General features: G+C 33.6%; 1 protein-coding gene across 1 annotated transcript in view; it reads right to left on the bottom strand.

The window, feature by feature from the left end:
• Window positions 1–225: 225 nt before the first annotated feature.
• LOC106471081 (tetratricopeptide repeat protein 17-like) overlaps window positions 226–15,609 on the bottom strand; it is a 24,380-nt gene continuing 8,996 nt past the window's right edge. The window contains exons 5-9 of the mRNA XM_013931668.2: window positions 14,626–14,735; window positions 13,251–13,398; window positions 12,573–12,712; window positions 11,506–11,672; window positions 226–1,989 (exon numbers count right to left, since the gene is read on the bottom strand). Of these exons, the coding sequence (XP_013787122.2) occupies window positions 1,802–1,989; window positions 11,506–11,672; window positions 12,573–12,712; window positions 13,251–13,398; window positions 14,626–14,735 (753 nt within the window). The 3' untranslated portion in view covers window positions 226–1,801. The remainder of the gene's footprint in view (window positions 1,990–11,505; window positions 11,673–12,572; window positions 12,713–13,250; window positions 13,399–14,625; window positions 14,736–15,609) is intronic.

Here is a 15,609-nt window from a genome sequence, read left to right on the forward strand (position 1 = left end):
ATCTGTTAACATTAGTTGAAGAAGTGTCAAAACCTGTTACATATACACTTCCCAGAGTATCTTTTAACATCAGTTGAAGAAGTGTCAATACCTGTTACGTATACACTTCCCAGAGTATCTGTTAACATTAGTTGAAGAAGTGTCAAAACCTGTTACATATACATAATATACTTTGATATGAAGTTGATGATAACATGAAGAAAATTGCTCAAGAAATCCAAAAACTTCCACTTTCATTTCGTTATTTATTACCAACCAGAGTTGTAGAATAATTTAAAGGAGTTATTTGTTAGTACAAAAAACAACTTAATAACCTAAACTCTCATTTATGTTCCATGTAATTACTAACTTTACTTCAGTGTATAAATAGTTGCCGATAAAACCCAGTGAAGATGAACCATGGAATTAAAAAACTTAAACAATTCTGGTTATAGTAAAGCATTAAACTTTTAATGTTTTTCTTTTCTGTAACTAAATTTGTACATTTTAATACTGAAAACAAAAGCAAGGTACTGTTACTTTAAATACATAGAAAACTTATAAAACGGTAGCCAAAAAAACCTTCAAAACGTTTTCCAGCTGCATTCAATACGTGGTTAATTGATGATAACTACTGTATAAGGTGACCTTTTGTATGTGCATTCTGACTGGGATGGTTTTAAAGGGTTAAGTCCGAGTCAAAGAGCAAATATTGACATTAAACTATGCTCCTGAATTAGAGATAGCACATCTTTTTAAAATTCACATGAAATCTACCAAATTAACTCAACACTTTTACAACAGTATTTACCCAACTAAATCCAACTAATCATGAATCACCATGGTATGCAATCTTGATCTACTAAACATATATAATTTCCCATCACACACACTTATACACCTCTCTCTCTCTTCAATTAAAACACCAACTGATCCACTGTTCAAATGGTTACTAAGATACACATACCACTGTAAGAGAGTTGTTTCACAGTAGCATTTGTTCCATTCAGAACTTTGTTCTAATTCTTATTTATATTCCTGTTGTTTGTGTCGATATAGGCCTAAGTTCCTATCGAAGATCACATAATGCTCCTTGTCTTAGTTCTAGGTATTTTGGAAATTTTTTACCTGATCTCTTTATAATAGTTACAAGTTAATCATAACATATCCTGGTTTTTGTGTTTTTAATGGTGCAAATACAACTCCATATAGTCTAGTAACGAGTAAACAAACCCCCTAGCATCATGAGATACAGACTGAAAAACATGATTTTTTACATCAAGTTTTGTATACTTATAATAGATTGTATTAATAAGTACCTAATACAAGAAACAGTGGAAGTTCATAGAATGCCTGCCTACCAAGAAAACGTTTATATTCTTTACACATTTACTATCAGGTGCAAGTTTAACGGCAAAAATTAAACAATTATATACAAGTTCTGTTACTTAATATGAGATGAAAACCAATTAATGTTATATAAGAGATACTTATGTAAACATTTATTGCACACGACAAAACTTAGGACTGAATAAACAGAGTTGTTTAAATATTTGTTTAACAACAAATAAAAGCTTGGAATGGTCTATTCTTTCATTGGGGAGGGTGTTTTGGAGAATTCCACTCCTCATCAGTGACCCTGGACACTACCACCAATGAAATATCAAACCAAACCAAGCCTTTATAGTAGTGAGGTATCGAAAATTGAACCGGTGTATTTAAGTGTTTTACACTCACAAAAAATAAACCTATCATTCTATAGGTATTTGAAGAACTTGTAGCATTCCGCCACAATTCAATTCTTCGTATTGTTAGCCGACACTTAAGATCGATGGCATTGATCTGCCACCTTCTGTCCAAGCTGGCCGGCATGCGATTCTACAGCTTGAATTAGTTGCAGGTTGAGGTTCAGGTCTACCTGTGCCTGAGTTCCTTGATGATAGGCTTCTCGTCTCATATTGCAGCTGAGGACTGTGTGGCCACTTTGCTCAAACTGAATGCAATCTTGACCTGAAACAGAAATTTTAGAGCATAGAAAATAGAGAATTTGTTTTAAATGGATAAAAGCACTTGAATCATCTTAAATATCTAATATTCTCATGTCATTCTGAAATCAGTTAAGGCCTAAAATGGATAATAGCTAAAGAATAACTTGGGTTTATCTATTGTTGACATGTCTCCTGTATTTAAAATTTGGAAGTAAATTTGTTTCTTTGTTGAATTTCATGCAAAGCTACCTGAGAGCTATCTGCTCTAGCCATCCCTAATTTTGAAATGATAAACTAGAGGGAGGGCAGCAAGTTAATACCACCTACTGTCAATTTTTAGGCTACTCTTTACCAACATATAGTGGGACTGACTGTCACATTATAATTCCTTCATGGCCAAAAGGGGCAAGCACGCTTGGTGATGGGAATGGAACCCATGATCCACAGATTGCAAGTCGACTGCCCTAAACACGAGGCCACATCAGGCATAGTGGAAGTTAAAGCTGATAACATGTAATTGTTAACTTGATAATTTGAGCTTTTGCCTATATGAAAATTGCTGAATCAATTAAATTCTAAACGTCTATATTTTTCTGTAGGTGACTAAAATCACTTGGTCACAATCAAGTAAAATTAATTAAGTGTGCAATCTGTCTATTTTAAATCATATTTAACAAACCTCCTATTAAGAATAAATAGTTTGATTTATTTGAAAATTTGTGCAAAGCTACATGAGGGCTATCTGTCCCTAATTTAGCAGTCAAAGAGGGATCCACATGGATAAAATATGCAAGTAGATTGTTGTTGGTTGTAATTAAGCACAAAGCTACACAATGGGCTATCTGTGCTCTGCCCACCACAGCTATTAAAACCCGGTTTCTTGCGTTGTAAGTCCGCAGACATACCACTGTGCCACTGGGGGGCAAGTAAGTAGAAACAACTGAGTTTGTGAATATTGGAATGCAAGTATCTACGAAGTGTTTGTTTGTACAATAGTCATTTGAGTTTTGTGCAAAGCTACTCGAGACCTATCTGCGCTAGCCGTCCCCAATTTAGCAGTGACAGATGAGAGGGAAGGCAGCTAGCCATCACCACCCATCACCAACTCTTGGGCTACTCATTTACCAATGAATAGTGGGATTGACTGTCACATTATAATGCCCCCATGACTGAAAGGGTGAGCATTTTGGTGGGACAGGGATCCGAACCCATCAAGAAGAAATAAAACAGAAACTAAATCATTAAATAAGTAAACTCAGTTGAAATTCCAATCAATTGCAAAAGGCTTAATTGTCTCGCTTTTTCCCACTAGAGCTTTGAAAACTATAATTCTTGCCAATGTTTTGAAGAGACAGAAAATAAAAGAAGTGGGTCACATGCCCTGTTAGGGGTCCATGGGAGTGATCTGGAAAATGTTGAAAAAATCAGGGTTAGACAATGCAATTTCTTGCATTCTAGGCTGCAGAATAACTACAAAAAAAGGTTTCAGAGGCCACCTCAATCATTTATGCACTTCTATGTGTCCCTTGTATAATTGAATATGGTTACTGATTGGCTATTTTGTAAGTAAAATCCATTAAGATTTAAGTCAGTTGTGAAGTGTAAAACTTCCCCACCAACTTCACTTTAGTGAATAAAATCCACTAATATCTCAGTACATAAAATCCACTAAGACCTCAGTCAGTTGTGAAGTGTAAAACTCCCCAATTAGTTACATTGGAATAAGTAAAATCCACTAAAATCTCAGTCAGTTGTGAAGTGTAAAACTCCCCAATTAGTTACATTGGAATAAGTAAAATCCACTAAAATCTCAGTCAGTTGTGTATGATTTAAAGTAACAATTTATAAATTAAGAAAACTTATGTTAGAAACTTGGTATCTACTGGAAAAAAATGTAAAAAATCTAAATCTTTGAAGATGTCACAATGATTAATGGATTAACATGAATTTTTCCAGAAAATATAAAATAACACTCAGGTTTGTTAGAAAGATTAAAATAAACAGGAGTTCTAAATTATCAAGTAGATTGAACTGGATAGTTATGCCTTCTGTAACTGAACGAACAGATGAGAGACACCTGGGGTTCAGCTACAGCTGTACTTATTTTTGACTACTGACCAGAATAAAGGTAGAGTCAACAGCATTTGCTGCCATGGGGGCTTTTCTCAATCTTTTACAACTGCAGTAACTCTCACTCTTATAACTCATCCTCAGCAGCATCACAACACAAATCTTAGACCTTCTGATCACCAGCTTCGAATTAACCAAAGGTCATGCGTGGCACGATAAATACAAGTTTTTATCTATTTCTTGTACTGAGGGAAAAAATTTAAAATTTCAGATTTCAAGTAGAATGAGAAAACTCGTATTTTCTATACAGATATGTATAACTGATGAGTAGTTTAATATTATTAAGTTTCTGTATTTTAAAACGTAATGATGATTTCAAAACAACTTCTGTGGTACAATTCCAGGATGTTTTTCTTAGACGTATAAAGCTAAGTTAGTCTTCTTTTTTAATTTATAGATACTTTCAAGAAGAAAGTTAATATATACAAAATGTTTATCTCTTTACACTAAAACTATCCCATTGAAGTTAAATAAATCTTGACTAATGTAATTCCAGATTATCTTCAACAGTATAATTTATAACTCGACACATTATCATATCCCATACAGAACATCAACGTCCAACACTACATGATGTTCTATCCTTCATTAGAAAAAAGAAAACAAGACATGTTTAAATTTAAAACATGTATTTTAAGAATATATAAAAAATAAATAAAATAACATTGCAAAAATATAAGCTTTTTTTTTTTCCTGCTGGAAAATTGAAATAAAATGTGCAGCATAAATAAGTTATCGGACAAGTTATTAGATGAACTGTGTGATAAAACAGTTTATTGAGAAGTTATTTTTAACATCGGCAAAACTAAGAGCTACATTTTCCCATTCAACACCATATTAGACACACTTTAATTTATAACTATTTTCCTTCACATTAAGACTTCTGAAAGACAGAAATCATTTGATGAACTCACGTTATGATTTCTGTGTTGACTTTTGCCTTGCATGAGCTATTTTTAATTGATAAACAGTAAAAGGCTTAGGCTGACAGAAGTATGCAAACCATTTCTATGAAGCTTATCAAACCAGGCCCACCATGTGTAACTAATTCTTTGAAAATGACCAAAATATTTTTTCAAAGATATAAAAGCTTGAAAGTTCTGGAAAAGTCTCATCAATTCAAAATTAATTGTTGGTAGTAGGCAAATCATGTAAAGCTACCAACATACAGATAGTGAAATTTGTTTAATAACCAATTTTAATGTGCTCCTAATATCTTATTGTATCCTGTCTAATGCCACTGTATAGGACTGTGAAATACTTCCCGAGATGTTGACATATCTCCTCTCAGTAACTCTGTATTATAAAACTGTGAAGTGCTTCCTGAGATGTTGAAGTACCTTTTTTCATTAACAAGCTTCTCAAGATGCTGAAGTTTCTCCTTTCAGTAACTCTGTATCATAAAACAGTGAAGTGTTTCCTGAAATGTCAGTTTCTCCTACCTACTACCACTGTGTAAAATTGTGAAATATTACCTGAGATGTTGAAGTTTCTCCTACCTACTACCACTGTGTAAAACTGTGAAATACTACCCGAGATGTTGAAGTTTCTCCTACCTACTACCACTGTGTAAAATTGTGAAATACTACCTGAGATGTTGAAGTTTCTCCTACCTACTACCACTGTGTAAAACTGTGAAATACTACCCGAGATGTTGAAGTTTCTCCTACCTACTACCACTGTGTGAAACTGTGAAATACTACCTGATATGTTAAGTTTCTCCTATCTGTTAGAGCTGTGTAAAACTGTGAAATACTACCTGAGATGTTGAAGTTTCTCCTACCTACTACCACTGTGTAAAACTGTGAAATACTACCCGAGATGTTGAAGTTTCTCCTACCTACTACCACTGTATAAAACTGTGAAATACTACCCGAGATGTTGAAGTTTCTCCTACCTACTACCACTGTATAAAACTGTGAAATACTACCCGAGATGTTGAAGTTTCTCCTACCTACTACCACTGTATAAAACTGTGAGATACTAACTGAGATGTTGAAGTTTCTACTACCTACTACCACTGTGTAAAACTGTGAAATACTACCCGAGATGTTGAAGTTTCTCCTACCTACTACCATTGTGTAAAATTGTGACATGTATCTTGTGATTTGAAGGTCTCTACTAGGCCTTTTTTAGTGTATAATCTTTCCAGAAACAAAAACTTGTGCTTCACCTGGTACCAACTTGTGTAAATCATATCCCAAGGATGTTGGAACACCTAATATATGATTTACACAAGTTGATCCCAAGGATGTTGGAACACCTAATATATGATTTACACAAGTTGATCCCAAGGATGTTGGAACACCTAATATATTTGAAAAACTAAAATTGTCCTTAATAATACACTTGGAGTGAAAGTAAAATCAGTAACATGTCATGAAATGTTACAAGTCAGGTTTTTTCTTCTGAACTTTGCAATAATTAATGATAGATATGATTCTAAATATGTACATACATGTTAGTAAGCTTACATTTTCTCTCACAGGTTAAAATACCTGTTAATTATCATTAAATGTGCATAAAAGAAGAAGCAGCTTAGTAAGTACTAGTGATCCTGAAAAATGCTAGTAAAAAAATTAAGATCATACAGGAAAAAAACAACAACAAAAATAAAATTATATATATATATGTATATATACGCATACAAATGATTCCAGAGATGACTCTCAGTCACTTTTAATTCCATAACCTTGAAAGTGGGAATGGAATAATAATTATTGTTATTCTGCGTGCTTTGTTTCAGAGAACATCCCCATGCTGGAAAAATGTGTCCCTCACTGTTCCTCATTTGCAGGTGTTTAGACATGCTGCCATTTTACAGACTGACTCCAGGCTAAATTTAGACATGCTGCCACTTCACAGACTGACTCCAGGCTAAATTTAGACATGCTACCACTTTACAGACCGACTCCAGGCTAAATTTAGACATGCTGCCACTTCACAGACTGACTCCAGGCTAAATTTGGACATGCTGCCACTTCACAGACTGACTCCAGGCTAAATTTGGACATGCTGCCACTTCACAGACTGACTCCAGGCTAAATTTAGACATGCTGCCATTTCACAGACTGACTCGAGACTTAATTTAGACATGCTGCCACTTCACAGACTGACTCCAGGCTTAATTTAGACATGCTGCCACTTCACAGACCGACTCCAGGCTTAATTTAGACATTGAATTCAGACTACACCATAATACCTCCACCACAATCCTCACAGTTGACATGATATAACCATGGCTGAAGTGATCACTAGTCTGCCCCTGACTAGTATTTAACCATCAGTTTGAAATTAAGTGCAGTGAGCCTCATTGATCCAGAAAATTCACAAACAAGTGTTATGATTGAAACTTTGTTGAATGGATGGCTACTGCCTGTTGTAGAAACACAAGCGTAGAGGATGACGTTTCGAAAGTCTTCTGCCTTTTGTCTTCAGGTCAGTGTGTGTATGGTGTATTCGGTCTTTATGATTCTAAATTATCCACATTCATAGAAAGCACACTTATAACACCTCACAGGTGGTGCCAATTCATGTTGGATGCAGTGAAGACTAAAATCAGACACAAACCTTAGACCTTCTGATCTGCAGCCCAGCACTTTTTGAAATACTAAGATGTTTTCCCATACTTCGATAGCCTTTTCCTGGCAGCCTGAAATTTTTTATATGGTATATTATTAGGTTCCTGACACTACTGAATAGTCTTATGTACAATAGATTGCATGTTGTGAAGCAATGCAATTATTTCACACATTGATTTTCTTCACATCCTATAAATGTTCCTTGCTCAGTTTAACGATGTTTGTCTTGAATTTCATGCAAAGCTACACGAGGGCTATCTGCGCTAGCCGTCCCTAATTTAGTAGTGTAAGACTAGAGGGAAGGCAACTAGTCATCGCCACCCACCGCCAACTCTTTTACCAATGAATAGTGGGATTGACTGTCACATTATAATGCCCCCTTGGCTGAAAGGTCGAACGTCTTTGGTGGGATGGGAATTTGAACCCACGAACCGCAGATTGCGAGTCGAGCACCTTAACCACCTGACATGGCCGCGATGTTTATTAATCTCACAAATGACTTTATATTATAAATCTACTCATTTGTTATATTGCTGTAACCATACTCACCGAGTATCCCTGAAAAGCTACATCACATATTCAAGGTACATCTAGATATTATTGGCAGGGAAGTGTATAGCACTTTACTACTACACAGTTTCTTCTTGTTTTCATAACTGTTTATTTTATTATAGTTTTCCACAACATCCCTAATAAAACTTGACTGTTTTCCTAAAAAATAACAGAACAGGTATTGATGTAAAAGCTGAACATCGGATAGCTTGAGTTATAATTTCAATGTTGAAATGTATAGTATTTGAAAGTAATATGTTTGGTTGATGTTAAGCACAAAGCTACACAATGGTCTTTCTGTATTCTGACCATTACATGCATCGAAACCTGATTTTTAATGTTGTAAGACTGTATACTTACTGCTAAGCCACTGTGGGACTAATGAGTGTGTCAAAGGCCTAATGTACATTATAATGCCCCCAGTATGGTCCCAAAAAATATTATCAGGATACTAGGAACATGTATTTCATGAACTTTTGATCGAGTGAAGATATTCGAGGAAAAACATGTCATCCTCTTTTCAATGATTCAGTATTGATGATTTTATAACCATTGTTACAATGCAGTGGAAACAGTGATTTTTGTAGTAAGATTTGTGAAGAATCATATACATTTCTCTTAAAGCAATTGAGAGTTACATGTTATGTTCAACTCGGTTTATCTTAACGGAACATCAGTACTAAGTTGATAAGGCTAATAATTACCACTGGTTCTGGGGGGGGAACCCTAATAACCCAGGGTAATTGGCTTAGTGCTGGTTAAGTTGATAAGGCTAATAATTACCACTGGTTCTGGGGGGGGAACCCTAATAATCCAGGGTAATTGGCTTAGTGCTGGCCTACCATCTTGACGAATGAAGCTCAATCCATGTAGGCCTTATTATTCAAACTTAGTTACTTTTAAAGATGCAAGTAGGTTCCCCATTCCCACATAACTAGGGCAATGTACTTTTTACATATTGAGAGGATAAAGGAAAAGTTGTAAAAAAATACATGTTTCCAATTAATTTTACCGTTTAGGTAGAAAACAAGCAGGATTATTAAATAGAAGAAAATTGAAAGTGTCAATTAAACAATTACAAGTAAGCAAGATACATAGCTTCAGTTTCTTTATTTTTTATTGTTAGCCCGACCACATCCTACCTGTTTTATATAAACACGTATGTTATAGCATCTATTTGTAAATGTACACGCAATTGTGAATATGTTGTTTTTTTTTCAATCTCACCAAAACCTGTAACTTTGAATACTATATCTTTTTCTATCCATGTTTTTCTAATCTCCTAAAGCTGCAACTATCAATATTGTACCTTTCCTACATCCTGATTACAGAGCAATTCTTGATTACTAGCAGGTGTACAGATTAAACTGTAGATAGATGATTACTAACATTCTCTTATTTTAAACTTACCAATAAGATATATCAAAGTGGCAGACTTAGGTAAAGATTTTAAAAAACCAAGACTTAATTTCATGTATCCTTACTAATGGAAAAATGGGTATGGAAATTTCCCAAACTGCGTAATACGTTTTGGACGTAAAAATTACACCTAAGTGACCAAACCCCCATCAGAGCTGTACTGATTGTTGATGGCACTCTGTGTGCGATATAAATTCTGCACCCCTCCTCAAAAAAATCTAATTGGTGCTGACCTATTGTTGTGCCCCTACAGGTTGGAAACCTGTGTGGGCACACCATACACACTACACTTGGTTTGGCCCTGATTCACATTCATTATCATCAAATGTGGGCACACCATACGAACTATCCTTGGGTTTGGCCCTGATTCCCGTTCATTATCATCAAATGTGGGCGCACCATACGCACTACCCTTGGTTTGGCCCTGATTCACGTTCATTATCATCAAATGTGGGCGCACCATACGCACTACCCTTGGTTTGGCCCTGATTCATTCATTATCATCAAATGTGGGCACACCATATGCACTACCCTATGTTTGGCCCTGACTCCCAATCATTATCATCAAATGTGGGCACACCATACGCACTGCCCTTGGTTTGGCCCTGACTCCCAATCATTATCATCAAATATTTTCCCTAATTATTTTAATTTCAACACATTCACTATAACATTATCTAATATTTATGACGTTACTGAAAAGGGTCACTTCTGTGACGTTTAGCACTCCTACTGGCAAAAGGCCCAAGAAGTTGTTTTACATCTTCCTTACTTACTAAAAAAACTAAGGCAGCATTCCTGTCCTCATCTGTTTTTTAAATGTCAAGATGAAGTCCTTATATAGTAAACATTTTGCTCTTTCCATAAACTTCAGACCTGTGATTTTTCCTAAAATGAATTCTACAAGTTATCTGATTATATATATTAAAACATTTGGTCAAAATATAGAAACCAGTATACGTTAAAACTATGATAAAATTTCAAAAGGAAGAAAAAAAATTAGTCAATTTTGTTCAACAATGAACATCATGATGTCAATATTCTGACATGCAGAATAATATTTATTTACTTGCACGTCCCAAAGACAGAAAAAAAAACTAGATACAATTCCCGCTTCTATTTTCAAACTAACATCGGACAAATATCACTTTTATACGTTATCCATATATGATACTCACATTCTGATATATTTCTTCGTGAATATATTTATGTATACAATATACATCTAATATTGTATTTTTTTCAACATTTTAAAAAGCCTGAGTATACGTCAAATTAAAATATTTTGAAAAATTAAATAGCAACGTTAACTGGCCCTAGCATTATATAAACCAGCCAAGAATTTACACGCAATTCATGGAGTTTTATTAAAATCAGCAGTGAACTCATGTGAATAATTAATATTCCTAATTTGTTTAATATACAAATGATGCGTGTGTGTGTGTGTATCTCAAAAACAATTATTTTATTCTTGGGATATTTGAATATATATATATACTAAAGATACTGAAGACACGACAGAAGATAAAGTTATCGAAGAAGAAACTTACCAGAGAAAACGTACTTGTTTTATAATTTATAGTGAGAGTAGGAAAAGAAGATAAGAATGAACAAAACAAAACGTGCACTAAACAAAAACTTTAATAGCTTCAGATTAACAAGTACATGCAATGTACATCTGACTGTGAATAAGATTTAACAAAATGTCAGAAGATGCTTTATATCTCCAAAGTATATTTTTTTAAAACAAAAACAAAACAACATTTTTTCAGTCTATAACAATTATATTCAAGGAGGTACTACAGTAAGAAGCACAGGTAACACACAACATTCATTCTTTTGAGAAGAGTCACTACCTCTACCATCCAGACTCTCTCGGATCTTCTGCTCTTCGTATTCCAGCCTTTGTACGAGCTTAACTTCAGGTGGGGCTTGTTCGCTTAAAAGCTGTTCTTGTTGCTTAAGCCACAACTCATGTTGTTTTCGATAATCTCGTAACTCCGACAAAGTCCGTTGTAAAGAGCTAGATTAATGCATAAGAAAAAAAAGTGTCACAAAATAATGTTTTTATGCCTGTATATTTTCAGTTTTTTTTTTTCATTCTTTTGCTTTATACAAATTTTCCATATAAAAAGTTCTAGAACTTAGTTCCAGCATAGCATTCAACTCAATTATGTTTGTAACAAATTTCCTGTAAAAATATAAACATATCTTTTACCTATAATATTTACTTATTGTAGGACAGATATGATTCACAATACTACAAAAATTACAAAACTTTAAACAAAAACTTTTTTTTTAATCGTTGGATCTGTAACATACGTTTTGTGAAAATAACTATATCTGTTCTATGTGATGACTATGTTCTGTATGGTTACTTCTACATGATGGCTATCTTTATATGTTTACTTCTACATGATGATTATGCTCTATATGGCTACTTCTACATGATGGTTACATTTTTATAGTGACTACTACATGATGACTATGTTCTATATGGTTACTTCTACGTGTTGACTATCTTTATATGTTTACTTCTACATGATGATTATGCTCTATATGGCTACTTCTACATGATGGTTACATTTTTTATAGTGACTTCTACATGATGACTATGTTCTGTATATGGCTACTTCTACATGATGACTATGCTCTGTATATGGCTACTTCTACATAATGGTTACATTTTTATAGTGACTTCTACATGATGACTATGCTCTATATGGCTACTTCTACGTGATGGTTACATTTTTTATAGTGACTTCTACATGATGACTATGCTCTGTATATGGCTACTTCTACATAATGGTTACATTTTTATAGTGACTTCTACATGATGACTATGTTCTATATAGTTAGTTCTACATGATGGCTACATTTTATATGGTTACTTCTGTTTGATGGCCATGTTCTATATGGTTACCTGTGTTGAGTTTCTAGAGCTTTTTCCACTTTGCTATGACATAGGACTGCATGAAGATGCTGTTCTACATTTTTGAAATCTGGCTGAACTTTTAAGGCATTTTCAAAAGACTCCACTGATTTATTGTAGTCGGCTAAAACCTACAAAAACAAACTGCTATACTCACCATAACTACTAGGCCAAAAAAAACAACAACCTTGATATAATTAGATAATATATTAAAATGGTCCGATCAGAGGGATTCCAGTTGATTAACTCTACAAATCTTGAATAACAACTCATCCAAAACAATTACTTGAGACCTTGTTTCTTTTTTGACAAAACAGTTTATTTTATGCAAGTAGGAGCAAAAAATATTACTGGGAAATATATTTGATAAAGAAAAGGTTATTTTGTTTTAGTGTACTCCATTAAATTTATGAGGACAACTGAGACACAATATCAAAATGGTCTTACAATGATACTTAAGCATGATTCTGTTTGAAGACAATGACCCAATTTAATTAGATAATACCGTGCTATTTCAATTACAGCAAACATATATTTTGATTCTTTGTTTCAAGTAAAGAAAAGAAGTTTCTGTTATAAAAAAAATAAAATGCAACACATGAAATATTTCTGCTATTACTTAAGCTGTTATTTTGAATTCTGAATAAATTTTTTTTGAATGAAACTCACAGCATAGATGATCCCGAGAGTATAATGTGAAATGGCATTGTCTAGATCTACATCTATAGCTGCACGTACTACAACTGCTGCTTCTTCGGAGAAATGAGCCCGATGCAAGACATTTCCCAGACTAATTAAAGCAATATCTTTATGTTCCCTGAGAGAGAGAAAATACCGGAATTTTATTTCAAAATTTAATTGTTCTTCTTGATCAAATAGATATGGCATATTACATTATTTAATGATCAACTAAATTTGCATCCCATTCTCCAATTTAATTTCGTTTTTTTTTCCTTTAAGAGCAGAACCCCTTTTACATTTTCAATCAACACTTTTAAAGTTATACAACAGAAAATGAACTAATGAATTTCCAGGTAAAGATATCAGAAGACATTTTAAATGACAAAACAAAGTACACAGCAAAACTTCTGATAAATACTACATTTTGTTTCTACCTAGTTATTGAATTAATTTAAAGTCATTTAAACATACCGATGAGAATAAATTTATTTTCAATGAAAAATATATTAACCCTGCATATACGTTAGTTTGAGTTTTTTTAAAAAGTGCTTTACTAGCAATTACTAGTGAGTTAATCCTTTAGCTCAGTCAGTAGAACACTCGCCTAGCATAGAAAGTCTCTGGTCTTGAGCTGAGATAGTACAAAAAACTAAGAGTACCTCACTCATATCTAAACTAAAATGTTCTGTATGCCACCTGAATGTCCTACCAACCGAGCTAAATGGTTAATGCACCATTTATTGCTTGTAAAGCACATGATTTTTAAGAACTCAAACTACTCCACATGTAAGTGTATTAATCTACATACACAAGTTTTTCTAGATAGTGAATTGAAGGTGATATAAGGTTTATTGGAAAACTAACTAAACTTTTATACTTCCCTATACGAGGTTAAAAAATTGAATAACAGAATCTTCTATTACAAGAAAATTAGATATCAGCAACATTCACAAGTTAACTAAATGTTAATTAACTAATTAGTTTGTATACAGTTAGAATTTTAAACACGTAAAACAATAATGCGGTTTCAACTGTATTGGTGAAGTCTTGCCAACAATAAAAGTGGTGTACATGTAAACACTAAATGTCATGGTGAAGTCTTGCCAACAATGAAAGTAGTGTACATATAAACATTGATTAAATATCATGGTGAAGTCTTGCCAACAATGAAAGTGGTGTACATATAAACACTAAATGTCATGGTGAAGTCTTGCCAACAATGAAAGCTGTACATATATAAACACTGTTTCTAGAAAAAAAAGTTCCCTGACAAAACTAGTACAGAAAATAATTAATACTTGAAAAAAATTATACATTAAAAATTTTCTGTCAACAAGTTTGTAAATAATAGCTACCATTGTACCTTGGTGAGAAGTGCAAAGCTCGACGAAGGCATTCTATTGCATTATTTGCATCACCCTTCTCTCTCCAGTAATATGTAGCCAAGTTGAACAACATCCATGAAGTTTTATTCTAAGAGAAATACATATTAAAAAGAAACTTATTACATTACAAAAACAGAAATAAGTTGAGCAGTAGCCATGAAGCTTTATTCTGTTATAATTGTCAATAATTCAAAATGTTCAAGACTGTCATTTTTTTAAATGGAAATAATTCCTTAAAGTCACATAATGGCACTTGCATATAAACATGTAACAGTATTAAGCCTCAAAATTTAGGTTTTTATAAGTTATGTTGTTTTACTGTTTCTATATCATACCACTTGTAAGAGTATGTTATATAAATATCCAATATATTTACAGTTTACCTTCTTGCTACGTTTTTGGCGCAAACAGGATTATGAATTTTGTAATTTCTACATAAACATCTTCACATTTTCAGCTTAAAACCTGAGCTATTTCATTCTAAACATTTTTAAATTCTTAAATGAAAGAGGTAATAGTGAACTGTATATAAAAAAAACTAAGTGACAAGCAAACCTACTTAACATTTCTCCTTTTTTCTAACTGAATGTTGTTTAATCTATATTTTCCACTACAATTTGGTATCACTCCAAAATAATTTGAATGTCATAGCTACTTAAAAATACACGTTATACTTGATGAATACATATTAGGAAATTAGCATGTGCATTACACAGATATGTATTCTGTAGCTGTTAACATTGTTAAGCTGACACTCGGTGCCAAATACCACGAATATAAGTTATACCATCAGGGGTGAAATTCTGTTGGTACTTATATGATCTGGTTTTTATCCAACCCACATGCCTTTCATTGTACTTTCAAAAAGCAGACATGTTAAGACTCACAGAATATATACAAACACTCGTAATCTGTGGGTTGCAGGTTCGAATCCCCATCCCACCAAACATGCTAGCCCTTTT

Source organism: Limulus polyphemus, unplaced genomic scaffold (genome assembly GCF_000517525.1).
Source record: "Limulus polyphemus unplaced genomic scaffold, Limulus_polyphemus-2.1.2 Scaffold4397, whole genome shotgun sequence".
Taxonomy (NCBI): Eukaryota; Metazoa; Arthropoda; class Merostomata; order Xiphosura; family Limulidae; genus Limulus; species Limulus polyphemus.